Source organism: Salvelinus sp. IW2-2015, linkage group LG18 (genome assembly GCF_002910315.2).
Source record: "Salvelinus sp. IW2-2015 linkage group LG18, ASM291031v2, whole genome shotgun sequence".
Lineage (NCBI taxonomy): Eukaryota > Metazoa > Chordata > Actinopteri > Salmoniformes > Salmonidae > Salvelinus > Salvelinus sp. IW2-2015.
In genome coordinates this window covers 60,464,901-60,479,984 of record NC_036858.1, presented here as the reverse complement: position 1 = coordinate 60,479,984, position 15,084 = coordinate 60,464,901, and the positions used below count along the sequence as shown (strand labels likewise).

Below are 15,084 nucleotides of genomic sequence, written 5' to 3'. Positions count from 1 at the left end.
CCCCTCCCTCGCTCTTTCTCTCCCCCCCTCTCTCTCACAATGTTTCCCTTACTTTCCAATTGCTACTTTATTTACATGGCACTTTACTTGTAATGACATGGTTCGTCTTTACACTACATGAGACATGAGAACCCCTACTGGTTCTAATAGGAAGCTTCTCTCTGCCAGTGTTTGTGGGCACCAAAGACTGTAATTTGTGGGAAACGCAGCAAACTGTGTTTATTGTGATGAGACTGCCTGGGTTTCTCTATGTGGTGGAAGGGGACGGGGGGGAGGAGGGGGGATGCGGGAAGCAGGACCACCGAGAGGGAGTGCAAATTGAGCCTGTGTGGTGTCTGTGTGTGTGGAAGTCGGGAGGATGTGTGTGTGTGTGTGTGTGTGTGTGTGTGTGGTTGTGTGCGTGCGTGCGTGTGTTTCATCAGACTATGAATGACTGTGTCATCGTGTGTTACTGATCACAGTGCCAGTGGCGGGATGCTGGCTCAGGCCTTTTGGTTGCATCCCAGATGGCACCCTATTCCCTTATAGTGCACTACTTTTGACCAGCGACCATACCACCTGTAGGGCTCTGGTCAAAAGTAGTGCACTATATAGGGAATAGGGTGCCATCTGGGATGCTCCCATCTCTCTTAGTTATATTTGGCAGTGGGTAGTAACTGTGTTGTAGCTACCATATACTGAGTGCCATGCATTATGTTTAGATCAAGAAGAAAATGTTTTCACTATCYTCTGAAATGTCACACGAGACAGGATACAATAATTATATTCATACCTGGAATGTACCTTCTGCCTTTGATGGTTTCCCAGTCCCAGATAGTTGTTGCTGAGCAACCTGTACAATTTGTGAGTGACATTAAAAAGGGGCAATCTGCAGTTGCTACATCCATTTTTGGACTTAAAAATAAATGTTATATATTCATTCTTGAAGAATATAACTTAAAAATGCCTCATTAGCTCAGTTTAACTGTTGTACCCCATCAGAACCCAAAATATATGTTTGTTTTACTCCAGTTTTGATATAATGGAATGTCKGTCCTTGCTCTGTCACAAAATTTGAGAGTGATTACGTTTCCTCACCCCCATCCCTCAGCTTTTTACCGAAACAGTGGCYAATGCTTTGTTATTGTTTCAACTGCAGATTGCACCTTTAACTGGTACGATGAGAGGTGAACCCATCCCTCAGTGCTAACTATACCTAGATGGTTTATTGGCATGAACAGTCTATTCCAGCACCTCAATTGCCTTACTAAAATTCACATCCCCAGTCCTCTATCCCCTCCCCCTTTCTCCCTCCTTCCTCCCCATCAACCCCCTCCTCCCATACCCCGTACAAGGCCACATGGCTGAAATGATCTGTGAAGGAGAGTGGCTGCCACATGTCTGCCATGCCTGTGGTAGTTCACTTACACCACTATTACAGTAGCTTTAGGTGAGGGCCTTGAGAACACCCTCCTCTTACCATCTCTTCCACCCTTCCTTCCTTACTACCCCCTCTTCCCTTCCTATGGCCCCTATCCACCACCATCTTCTCCTGGGTTCAACCCACGTAGCTGCCACTGCCTGCAATTCTATAATGCCACCATTACAGTAGCTTTAGGTGAGGGCCTTGAGCCTCCTATGCCCCCTCCCTCCGGTAATAGTAAATGTTGTGGTGCTTCTGTCAAATGTGTTTCATGTCGTCTACTGATTGAGAGAGAATCAAGTCTGTCTATCAGCGCTGCCGATGTACCATTATAGCACCATGCCTGCTCCACTTCCTCATTGCTAGATCTAGCCTGCCATTAGGAACCACTACTCACTGGGAGTCTGGGCTGCATATCCACTTATGCTGCACAGAAGTTAACACACTTGAATAATGCAACACAGCATGTAGAGATGTTGAAACTGCTAATTACTGTTCCTAAAACAGTACAGGCTAGAACATTACAATGCAAGAAGATACCGCTAGCTTCTAGCTTTGTAGGCCAAGTTTCCTTGCTAGCTCACAGCTGAAGCCAAAATCAGTTCACAACCCTAGTACCTTATTTCTGATAATATGCAAACCATAATGCAACATATTGCTGATTGTCACCAAAAACTTTATTCGTTCGATTCATCTCACCCACATCGCATCTCTCCCAGACAAGATCATCTTTGCTTCAGCCTTGAAAGGACTTTGTGTGTGAATGAGGGCATGGGTCTCAAAGAAACACACTTTTATAAAAGAAGAATTGCTTCTTCTATGCAAATGTTGTTGATCAGTACAATAAAATAAGTCCCAAATGAAAGCTAKAWWWTMTTTTRCATCTGTAGCCTCATGAAATCACAGAAAACAAGCTTAATAACTCAATGCATGCACACACTCCTATTGAATATGCATTCACCTGTATTGTGAATAGGGCTAGGCTACATCTTGATTCACCCAGTTTATCAATAGAGACTTTCCATTCAAATAAATGATTACCATTATGTTGTTATGTAGTTAGATTGGTTAAAAAAAACATGATATTGAACTCAAAAGATCTGTCTGGATCAAGTGCCATTCTGTGACTAATTCGAATTCATGGTATCGTTCTGGTATCGTTTTGGTATCTAGTATTGTGATGGTATCGAGTATTGTGATACTGTCAAGAGAATTATGTTCTCAAGGTAGATAATCCAATTTAATTATATTACTCAGTCTGCAAACCAGAATTTGTAAGATCCTGGTCGAATGAAACAGACCCAGCTAAAATAGTCAAAAAGGTTTATTCACGGGAACGTTCTGAAGTCAAGAATACAAAACAATTCATTTTATACTGACTTCCCACGCACACACAGTCACACAACCAATGGCACACACGTACACACAAACAGACGCACACAATGTCCTGCTACGCACACACTGTCTCACTACCCAGCCGACAGAGATTAGGGAGACCTTGTCCTTGAGCCGTACTCCCCGTTCTCTCCCAAATCTCTAGTCAGGTCGGCACCGAGCTCAGACAGTCTGTGTTTAAAATACCATAAAGACATATTGTTTTACCCTAATTCTGACTAGGACTACACATTTATTGATTATGATTTTATACATTCTAATCAATTATATGTTATATAATTATATGTTTCAGGGCGGAATATTCTAATCATTCAATTAACAGATCATTCTCAACTAACAGATACTGAACCTGGTATCGGTTTTGAAGTCAAAATTCTTGTATTGTGACAACACTAATACATACCATACGAAATGTAACATATCATACAAAATGGAGGGAGACAGATTTACTTTTACTAATTTACATCTAGTCCAGGTTGCCCCATCCATGGCCTTCTCGTCCCACATGTCTGCCACAGCCAGGCCTGTGGTACTAATATCTCAAACTCCATGATTACTGTAGTTTTAGGTAAGGCCTTGAGACAGTTAACTTTTCCGCTGACTAGATCCACAAAATGGGGGAGCCCTGAGGAAAACACCAGTGGAGGAAGAAAATGTGGGATGCAGGGATGCAGGGATGCAGGGATGCAGGGAGGGGGGGAGAGAGGGAGAGAGAGAGAGAGAGAGAGAGAGAGAGAGAGAGAGGTCTGGGGTCCACTCATCAACCAATAATTCACAAAATGGGACAAACCCAATTGACAAACCCATGAAATATCCTTCATGTACAAAGCAAAACTCCAAACAATGCATGCAGAGCAGAATTAGGACTATACCCGCTAATTATCAAAATCCAGAAAATAACTGTTAAATTCTACAACCACCTTAAAGTAAGTGATAACCACACATTCCACCACAAAGCCCTAACCTGCTGAGAGACCTAGAGAAGAGTCCCCTCAGCCAGCTGGTTCTGGGGCTCTGTTCCCAAACACAAACAGACCCCACAGAGCCCCAGGACAGCAACACAATTAGACCCAACCAAATTATGAGAAAACTAAAGACTCACTGTAAAAAATCAAGCAAAACACAGAAAAACTAGAATGCTATCTGCTATATTTGACCACAGTGACTGATCCAAAATTAATAAAATCCTTGACTATGTACAGACTCAGTGAGCATAGCATTGCTATTGAGAGAGGCCGCCGTAGGCAGACCTGGCCCACAAAAGGTAGAGGTAGAAACTAAGCTGCACTTTCTAACCTCCTGCGAAAAAAGTGTATGAACACATTAGAGACACATATTTCCCACAGATCACACAGACCCACAAAGGATTGGAAAACAAATCAAACATTGATAAACTCCCATCCCACTGGGCACACACTGGTTGAATCAACGTTGTTTCCATATCATTTCAATGAAATGACATTGAACCAACGTGGAATAGATGTTGAATTGACATCTGTGCCCAGTGGGATATCTGTTAGGCGAAATACCACAACGTGCAATCACAGCAGCAAGATTGCTCTATCCAATCAAATCAAACAAATTGTAGGAGTGAGACCGCCACCATCCTTCAAAAAGGAACAGGGGCTTCCAGTAACGCAAGGACTGTAGGCTGTCAGAGGGCCACTCACTGTTTCCTGGGTTAGATACATGTATTGTACTCGTTCATTCAGTGTTATACAAAAGAAAAGCCTGTTGCCTGACCAAGAGGGAGCACTCACACACACACACACACACACACACACACACACACACACACACACACACACACACACACACACACACACACACACACACACACACACACACACACACACACACACACACACACACACACACACACACAGAGTCGTGGCAATGGTTGTAAAGTGTGCTAGTGTGCTTTTGAGCCCTGCACGATCTGTGGGTGTGGGTGCGTGGTCCGCGTGTGTGCGTGAGTGCATTAGTTCAGCCACAGGAGTGGGCATGCATCGCAATGGCTCTGCCTAGGGCTTACTCTACTCTCTACTCCACGTATCACTCTGAAGACACTCCCTACTCCTGTCTAACCCTTCACACTGAACCATCCCCTCAGGTTTACATTGTGTACAATACCTCATACTGTAGATGGAACAGAGAAATGAAAGGAGCGGCTCTCCTTGAGGTATTTGCGACATTGAAAATATGAAGGGCTCACACTGGCTGAAATTCAAGTGTTTTGTGGGAATGTGAGAGACTTCATGTAATCCGTGTCATGGGCTACTAACAGCTTACTACACAACATAGTATTACTTTTTTTAGCTACAGTATACATATCTCCCTGGCATTATACATAATTTATGCAGAAGCATACAATACATTTTTGGAATCACCTTGTTGTGCTGTGCGTCGGTCCTTGAGGGCAAATTTTGTCATCAAACTTTGTCACCAAAGTCTGGCATTCTCTGGATTTATGGGGCTTTCAAGAGAACTGGGAACTCGGGAAAAAACAAGGTTGAATCATGACAATGATCTTCAGGTCGGAGCTCTAGAAAGAGGCCCGAGTTCCCGACTTGGAATTCTGAGTTGGATGACTGTTCAAAACTTATTTTCCCAGTCGGAGCTCGTTTTTTTCAGAGTCTGAGATTTCCCAGTTCCCGAGTTTCCAGTTGGATTGACAGCATGGCCAATGATCAAGGTGTTTTGCAACGCTTACGGTTAGCCACTGATTCCTTCCAAAACACTCATTGTTGAATTTGTGATTTTCAACATGTTGTGTAATGTTTATGTCCAATGGCCGATGAGCACCGATACATTTTATCAAAAATGTATCTTCATATGACAAGGATTGAAAAGGATTTGCCAGTAGATTGTCGAAGTGATTCATGATGATGAAGTCAYTCTGCAGGTGCCCAGCCCGCTAGAGCGCGATGAGCCAAGTGAAGCTGGATGGGCACTTCTAATGTAACTCTATGGCAGCACACACGGGGCTTGAATTTTCGAGCTATAGATTTTGCGGTGACGTAGTGTCCCCATGAGTGACAGAACACTGAGCCAGTCACGGCGCAACTAGAGAACATTACCAACCCGTACGCTGTGTATTTTCCGCTGGCTGCCCCACCACAACAGAAAGCACTGAGCTAGGCTGAAACACCTGCATTTTGGAGCTGCCTTACGCAAGAAAGCAAAAAAGAGACCATGTTTGTATGGAACTTTATTAACTCAATTAATATTTTTTTATATTGTTTGCAAACTGATATGTGACATGTATTAATGCCAAAATAATATGTAAAACCTGTGAATGTTGCCACTGGATGAGAGAGAGAGAGAGAGAGAGAGAGCAAGGAAGAGGGAGATGGAGAGAAAGAGAGAGGGAAAGAGGGAGAGCGAGAGAGATGGAGAGGAAGAGAGAGGGAAAGAGGGAGAGAGAGGACGTTGGCATACATCATTTATAAATGTCAATGGGAGACTATTTTAGTCCAATGTGAGCTCTGACGAAGGCCTTGAAGCCGGTACGTACAGTTTAATAAAGAGCAGTGATACTAGCAAGAGCAGTGTGCAGGTTTCTTCTTTTTTCTCATCTTATTCAATTATTACCATGCACCTGCAACAAAGGTAGATCAGATGTGCGAGTGCCTTTTGAATATTGAGTCCAATGTGATTAAATTCCTTTCCTACTTCTCAAGGGTTCCATCTGTGTGTAAATGTCCCCATGAGCCTTATTCTCAGTGATCCTCAAGGGTTCTTTGGGAAGGCTGATGGTTCTATGTGGAACCATAATGACTCAAAGAACCCTTTGAGCTCTTCAATGGTTCTTTGCAGTTCACGTTGTGTCAATTAAGAGCGGTTGATTTTTATCGTTCGGTGGTTCTGAATTCTCTCCTCAGGGTCCCCCAGCTGTTCCAGAGGTATCTCACTTGATTCAGTTAACACTTTAACAGCTATGGAATTTTATTTATGGGTGTCAAACTGATTCCATGGAGGACCTCATGTCTGCTGTTTTCTGTTTTTTCCTTTCAATTAAGAGCTAGACAACCAGGTGAGGGGAGTTCTTTACTAATCAATTACCTTAATTATCAATCAAGTCCAAGGGAGAACCCACACTCAGCCCTCTGTGGAATGAGTTTGACACATGGGTTCTAAAGGATCAACAAATAACTTTTGAGATTGAGAGCGGAACTCTTTTTGGTGCTAAATAAAAAAACATTTTATGTAAAGAACCATGGTCATAAAGTTCTAAATGGAACCTGTATGGTGCTATAAAGAACCTTTCTCGATAAATGTTATATAAAGAACCATAAAAAAGGTTCTATATAGCCCCAAAAGGGTTGTAACCATAGCGGAACCATTTTTGTGCTATATCTAACTTTCTTTTATGGTGCTTTATAGAACCTTAGGAAAGGGTTATTTATAGCACCATACAGGTTCCATTTAGAACTTTATGACCATGGTTCTTTACATAAAATGTTTTTTTATTTAGCACCAAAAAGAGTTCCGCTATAGTTACCAACCAAATAACCCCTCTCTGGTATTATTTAGAACCATTGTTTTTTGGTGTGTAAATGCTGCAGTCCTTGGTCATCAGTACTGTAACTACCCAGTGATAGGCCTAACCCAGTATGACACTACTACACTGCAGTATCAGTAGATAGTGGTTTGTGAAATTGCAGGGTCTGATTTTCTCTCTCTTGTTTTCTTCACCAGATAACGGTGTGACTACAGAAGAGGACACTGAGGATGGACAGAAGACAGGAGGTTAGTGGCCATGACGGTTTCAGAGTTCTGTTTTTTTCACCTTGACGTGAGATGCAATTACACATTGAGTGTAGGTTATATGTGCACGTGTTGGAGATATGAAACAGTAATAAAAAGTCAAGGAAACACACGCACACTATGGTTGGAAAATACCACTTTTAGCCTTTTGACCTATGTCAGCGCGTTTACATCTATATATGAATTTTCAGTACTCTGACTAAGGTTAGAATTCTGAAATGTTAGCATAATTAAAGAGTGATTGCTTTTCAAACAGTTTCAGAGAGAGAGAGAGAGAGAGAGAGAGAGAGAGAGCAGGTATAACGCTTCACAAGTAAACCTGTGAAAATCCTAACACATTTATTTGATACATTCAAGGTGCGGGTAGGTAAGGGGTGGGAAATTGTGTCTGTCACAAAATGGAATGTTCAGACACAATTCCGGCAGTGACAAAATCAGTGGTAAAAATACCAGGTACACTTTCAGGAAAAAAGGTGCTATCTAGAACCTAAAAGGGTCCTTCGGCTGTCCCCATAGGAGAACAGTTATTGGTTCCAGGTAGAATCCGTTTGGTTCCATAGAGGGTTCTACGTGGAAACCAAAATGGTTCTAGATTCTGTCAAATACAGTGCATTTGAAAAGTATTCACATTTTGTTATGTTACAGCCTTATTCTGAAATGTATTAAATAGTTTTTTGTCCCTCATCAATCTACATACAATACCCAATAATGACAAAGCAAAAACAGGTTTTTAGAAATATTTGCAAATGTATAAAACAACAACTGAAATATCACATTTACATACTGTAAGTATTCYGACTGTTTACTCAGTACTTTGTTGAAGCACCTTTGGCAGTGATTACAGCCTTGAGTCTTCTTTGGTATGTCGCTACAAGCTTGGCACACCTGTATTTGGGGAGTTTCTCCCATTCTTCTCTGCAGATCCTCTCAAACTTTGTCCGGTTAGATGGGGAGCGTCACTGCAAAGCTATTTTCAGGTCTCTCCAGAGATGTTCGATCGGGTTCAAGTCCGGGCTCTGGCTGGGCCACTCAAGGACCTTCATAGACTTGTCCCGAAACCACTCCTGCGTTGTCTTGGCTGTTGTTCTGTTGGAAGGTGAAACTTTGCCCCAGTCTGAGGTCCTGAGCACTCTGGAGCAGGTTTTCATCAAGGATCTCTCTGTACTTTACTCTGTTCATCTTTCCCTCGATTCTGACTAATCTCCCAGTCCCTGCCGCTGAAAAACATCCCTACAGCATGACTTTGCCACCACCGTGCCAGGTTTAACCAGGACTTGACGCTTGACATTCATGCCAAAGAGTTCAATCTTGGTTTCATCAGACTAGAGAATCTTTCTTGTCATGGTCTGAGAGTCTTTAGGTGCCTTTTGGCAAACTCCAAGCGGGCTGTCATGTGCCTTTTTACTGAGGATTGGCTTCCGTCTGGCCACTCTACCATAAAGGCCTGATTTTCGCAGTGCTGCAGAGATTATTGTCCTTCTGGAAGGTTCTCCCATCTCCACAGAGGAACTCTGGAGCTCTGTCAGAGTGACCATCGGGTCCTTGGTCACCTCCCTGACCAAGGCTCTTCTCCCACGATTGCTCAGTTTGGCCGGGTGGCCAGCTCTAGGAAGAGTTGGTGGTTCCAAACTTCTTCCATTTAAGAATGATGGAGGCCACTGTGTTCTTGGGGACCTCCAATGCTGCAGACATTTTTTGGTACCCTTCCCCAGATCTGTGCCTCGACACAATCCTGTCTCGGAGCTCTACAGACAATGCCTTCAACCTCATGGCTTGATTTTTGCTCTGACATGCACTGTCAACTGKAGGACCTTATATAGACAGGCATGTGCCTTTCCAAATCATGTCAAATCAATTGAATTTACCACAGTTGGACTCCAATCAACTTGTAMAAACATCACAAGGATGATCAATGATGGATGCACCTGAGCTCAATTTCGAGTCTCGTAGCAAAGTGTGAATACTTATGTAAATAAGGTAAAAACCTGTTTTCGCTTTGTTATTAGGGGGTATTGTGTGTAGATTACTGAAAAAAAAATCATATTTAATCCATTTTAGAATAAGGCTGTAACGTAACAAAATGTGGGAAAAGGAAAGGGGTCTGAACACTTTCCAAAGGCACTGTAGTTTATCTGGTATGAACAGATGCTGCCTCTACAGATAGAGAAGTGCTTGCTGTATGTATTTGAGAGGGAAGAGAAAGTTTACAGCAAATGTGGTATATGTGAACTTCTGGTAAGTTGCTTCATGAAGTCTATCATTGAATACCGGTCCAGGCCTATATAAGCTCTAGAGCTCTGAACTTACTTTGTATATCCTGTCTGTTGTTGTCATGCAACCAATCAAACCAGTGCTACTACCACCTCTACAGTAGTTGACTTGTAGATCTCGTGAACACCGTCCACTACATGTGCAGCCAACTAAGCATAGAGTGAGAGTGACTTTTGGTTTTATTGTCTGTCTCAGGAAGTGTTTTTAGATTATATTGTAGTGAGATGTGTGCCACCAACCATGTGCTATCCTTCAATTCACCCAAACACTTTTAGATGTGGGCCCCCAACTGTGTGCTATCCTTCTATCCACCCAAACACTTTTAGATGTGGGCCCCCAACCATGTGCTATCCTTCTATCCACCCAAACACTTTTAGATGTGGGCCCCCAACCATGTGCTTATCCTTCTATCCACCCAAACACTTTTAGATGTGGGCCCCCAACCATGTGCTATCCTTCTATCCACCCAAACACTTTTAGATGTGGGCCCCCAACCATATGCTATCCTTCTATCCACCCAAACACTTTTAGATGTGGGCCCCCAACTGTGTCTATCTCTATCCACCCAAACACTTTTAAATGTGGGCCCCCAACCATGTGCTATCCATCTATCCCACCAAACACTTTTGATGTGGCCCCCACCATGTGCCATCTATCCACCAACCTAGTGTGGCCCCCAACCATGTGCTATCCTTCTATCCACCCAACACTTTTAGATGTGGGGTGACTGTGTCTATCCATCTATCCACCCAAACACTTTTAGATGTGGGGGTGACTGTGTGCTATCCATCTATCCCCAAACACTTTTAGATGTGGGGTGAACTGTGTGCTATCCATTCTATCCACCTATTCTATAAACACTTTAGATGTGGGTGAACTGTGTGCTAATCCATCTATCCACCCAAACACTTTTAGATGTGGGGTGAACTGTGTGCTATCCATCTATCCACCCAAACACTTTTAGATGTGGGTGAACTGTGTGCTATCCATCTATCCACCAAACACTTTTAGATGTGGGGTGAACTGTGTGCTATTCCATCTATCCACCCAAACACTTTTAAACCTTTACATTCTTTACATTCACCCACATTATTTACCGATTATGTTTCCAATAGGATTCCTTTATAACGTGAACATAAAGGGCAATTTTATAAGCATAGTAAAATGTGATACAGAGTGATCCATGAGGCACAAAATGAGTATATCATAGAGATTGTACCTCATAGTTAACATTATCTGAGGGATGTTTTCTATTTGTTTCCTTTCATAAACTGGGTGGTTTGAGCCCTGAATGCTAATTGGCTGACAGCCGTGGTATATCATACTGTATACCACAGGATGACAAAACATTACTTTTTACTGCCCTAATTAAGTTGGTAACCAATTTTTAATAGCAATAAGGCACCTCGGGGGTTTGTGTATATGGCAAATATACCATGGCTAAGGACTGTATCCAGGCACCCCGTGTTGCGTCGTCCTTCCAAGATGTAGTCCCGACACAAATCTAGGGTTGCTACCCAAGCCGACTGCTCGTTCGTTCTAGTTTCTAGAGACGCAACCCAGTCATTCAGTCTTTTTGTTCTGTTTCTATGYACGTGACCCAGTCGTTTGTTCTAAATGTTCCATTGCATACTGGCTGGCAACGTTCTTATCCCTTGCTTGCTAGCTAGCCAACTACTGCTAACTTACAGTCACGTCAAAAAGTGCAGCCAGAATAACAACAAAGTAGCTGCATTTGCATTTGTTTAAGCTGTTTTCTAGTGACATTTATTTGGATACATCCATAACAATGAGCTACTGAGGCGTGATTTCACCTGGCATAGAAAATGTGCTCACTCGTCAGAACACTCAGAGGAACTAGCCAACTACACAGCTAACACAATCACTTCAAACTGAAGCTGGAAAGACTGCAAACTAGCTGCACTTTTCAGTTTACATGATTCATGATTTTGACTGGCTGAGAAACTCTGCCTGTCTGTCTTGTCCCGACTCCCGACACGTTACTATTGGACAGCTGGAGATCGAATTTGAATATTGAAACAATGTTGCAAATGTCGGAGAGATAGACAACAAGGTGCATACAAATCTCCGCTGTTGAAAACCAAATGTTAGTCTAAAAGAAATGTGAGATAATGTCTAGATACTTTTTATAGTGGAAATCAAGTTTATAAATTGCGTGGCTGGGCTGATGAGACAGTGGATTGCTCAGCCAGATGGAACAAGTACATTTTTAACGTCATAGATTTTAACGTCATAGATTTAGCTGGTGGTAACTTGTGGAATAGACACCGGCTGGAATGCGGTTTGAACCAACCAGGATTAGACCCACTCGTTGTATAAATTGGCCATATACCACACCCCCTTGGGCCTTATTGCTTAAATATCTCATCTACCATAGCCAAATGCTCCCATCAGCTCCAAATATCTACTGTATCAACCACACTCCCACTGACATTATCCAACATAAAACATAATTCCCAGCCCTGTGTTGTCTTCCCTCCACTCCTCTCCCAAGTCGCCCCCCCCCCAGTCTTGCCCAGTGCCCGGTTCAGCCCTTGTTTGATGGTGACGGCTGTCTGAGTTAGTGCCAGCCACTGGCCCTTTCATACTGTTCCATCAGCCAGAGGATAATTCAGAGCTGGGCTGGAGCTGGTTCAAGGGTTGCTATCCATTGGTTCTCACGTGGCCATGGTGCTTTTGTCCCAGACTCAGCTCTGGACATTGGCCTCAAAGCCTCTTTCATGCTATTTGAGACTTGCCATAATGTGTGATAATATGTATCACACAACTGATACCTGTCCTTCTTGTAGCAGGCACATCCCCTTCTAAGGAATCCAGAAGCAAGAATCAGAGTGAAGACCGCCATGATGACGGTAAGGGAGTGTGTGTTCTAGTATCAACTTTCTGCATGGATTGCATTTTTGTATGTGTGTAGTAGCATATTTACAGTACAGTTGTTTCTCTCTCTCTGTGTGTGTGAGTGAGAGTGCGTGCAAGCGTGTGTGCATGCAATCATTCATGGTCAGTATCCCTAATCTCCATCTCTCCCCTGTGCCAAGTTCCTCTCTGTGGAAATGAATACAGGATGAAGCCGGGAGGTTTTATAAAGAATGTTTTCTTTCAGGGGAAACTTATTTAAGAAGCATTATCAGGCTATTCTGCAGTTTCAGGGCCTTTGGATGTGTAATATTGAAACAATTATAGGCCTCTCCAGTAAGATGGACCAGAGATAATTAAATTCTTACCCTGGAGGGCGTCGTAAGGCAATTAGCTTGGCACACCATCCGTTTGGCTCCAAGCTTATGGTTGGGGGGGGGGGGGGGGTTAAAAAAAAGATATCTACTACAGTATGTTTTCTTTGGGGAAATAATCGCTCTACCGCTACCACTTGATTGTAGTCTAAAGCACACGCATTAGACACACACACACACACACACACACTCAGATAGCGCAGAGGCTGGGAAAGATAGATAGCTAGTGAAGCTGCTTCAAGGGCACCAATGCATTGTAATCTAATTGAACAAAACACTGACTAACACCTCCTCAGATCTCGCAGTCACACACACACACACACACACACACACACACACACACACACACACACACACACACACACACACACACACACACCTCCTCACATCTCTCAGGCTATACACGTTGTATCACTACCTCTGCCATAATCCATAGCCATAATAATTAAATATGATTCACAAATTCAATCACAGGAATTATGGAGCGTAAGTATTTAGTAATAATCTTTATAAATCCTAATTTATCAGGCCTGCTGGATGCTTAATGGCAGCTAATCCACAGACAAAAGGCCTTGGCACAGTCACTCTAGACATTTTAGAACACGGGAAAATAACACTCCTTCAGCCAACCTCTTACACYCGATCCAGTATGAATTTAAAGACTGTTCTGTGCTGTAAAGGTGTAATTGTATTTAAAGGAAATATGAATTAGTCAGGTTTAATATGATTCTGTGATGTACTGTAAAGGCTGGGTTGATGTACTGGCTCTAATTTAAATTACCTAAACTTCTCATTTGCTCTAGCACAGGAACAGAACCATAGTTTGCCAGTGCTGTGATAAAATATTGTGTAAAACAATGAATTTTAAGAATTTATCTGCACTGTATGTTTGTAAGCTAGCTAGCCAGACAGTTTAAGAGGTAGGATACCATACACTTTTTTAATTAACTACAAATATGCCAACATTCAATTCAAACAATGCGGTCAATTCATAGACATACACTAGCTGAAATCAGTCGATGATAGGATTTATACAATGGGTGGGTCTAATCCTGAATGCTGATTGGTTAAAACCGCATTCCAGCCAGTGACTATTCCACAAGTTACCAACTGGGAAAGTCTATGACGTTAYAATGCCTATTTACACTACCAACAGACTTCGCAATCCACTGTCTCATCAGTCCAGCCAGGCAATTTATAAACTTGATCTCCACTGTAAAAAGCATCTAGACATGATCTCCATCTATATTATCTTAAGTTGAAGTCGGAAGTTTACATACACCTTAGCCAAATACATTTAAACTCAATTTTTCACAATTCCTGACATTTAATCCTAGTAAAAATTCCCTGTCTTAGGTCAGTTAGGATCACCACTTTATTTTAAGAATCTGAACTGTCTGAATAATAGTAGAGAGAATTATTTATTTCAGCTTTAATTTCTTTCATCACATTCCCAGTGGGTCAGAAGTTTACATACACTCAATTAGTATTTGGTAGCATTGCCTTTCAATTGTTTAACTTGGGTCAAATAGCTTTCCACAAACTTCCCACAATAAGTTGGGTGAATTTTGCCCATTCCTCCTGACAGAGCTGGTGTAACTGAGTCAGGTTTGTAGGCCTCCTTGCTCGCACACGCTTTTTCAGTTCTGCCCACACATTTTATATAAGATTGAGGTCAGGGTTTTGTGATGACCACTCCAATACCTTGACTTTGTTGTCCTTAAGCCATTTTGCCACAACTTTGGAAGTATGCTTGGGGTCATTGTCCATTTGGAGGACCCATTTGCGACCAAGCTTTAACTTCCCGACTGATGTCTTGAGATGTTGTTTCAATATATCCACATAATTTCCCCTCTTCATGATGCCATCTATTTTGTGAAGTGCACCAGTCCCTCCTGCAGCAAAGCACCCCCACAACATGATGCTGCCACCCCCGTGCTTCACAGTTGGGATGGTATTCTTCGGCTTGCAAGCCTTCCCCTTTTTCATCCAAAC

General features: G+C 42.5%; 1 protein-coding gene across 2 annotated transcripts in view; it reads left to right on the top strand.

Annotated features, from left to right (window-relative positions):
* The window catches only part of macrod2 (mono-ADP ribosylhydrolase 2), a 1,308,647-nt gene that overhangs the window by 1,229,222 nt on the left and 64,341 nt on the right, over window positions 1-15,084 (top strand). For both annotated transcript variants that reach the window (XM_024007574.2, XM_070448731.1), the window contains exons 10-11: window positions 7,499-7,549; window positions 12,649-12,711. In XM_024007574.2, coding sequence (XP_023863342.2) covers window positions 7,499-7,549; window positions 12,649-12,711 — 114 coding nt within the window. The remainder of the gene's footprint in view (window positions 1-7,498; window positions 7,550-12,648; window positions 12,712-15,084) is intronic.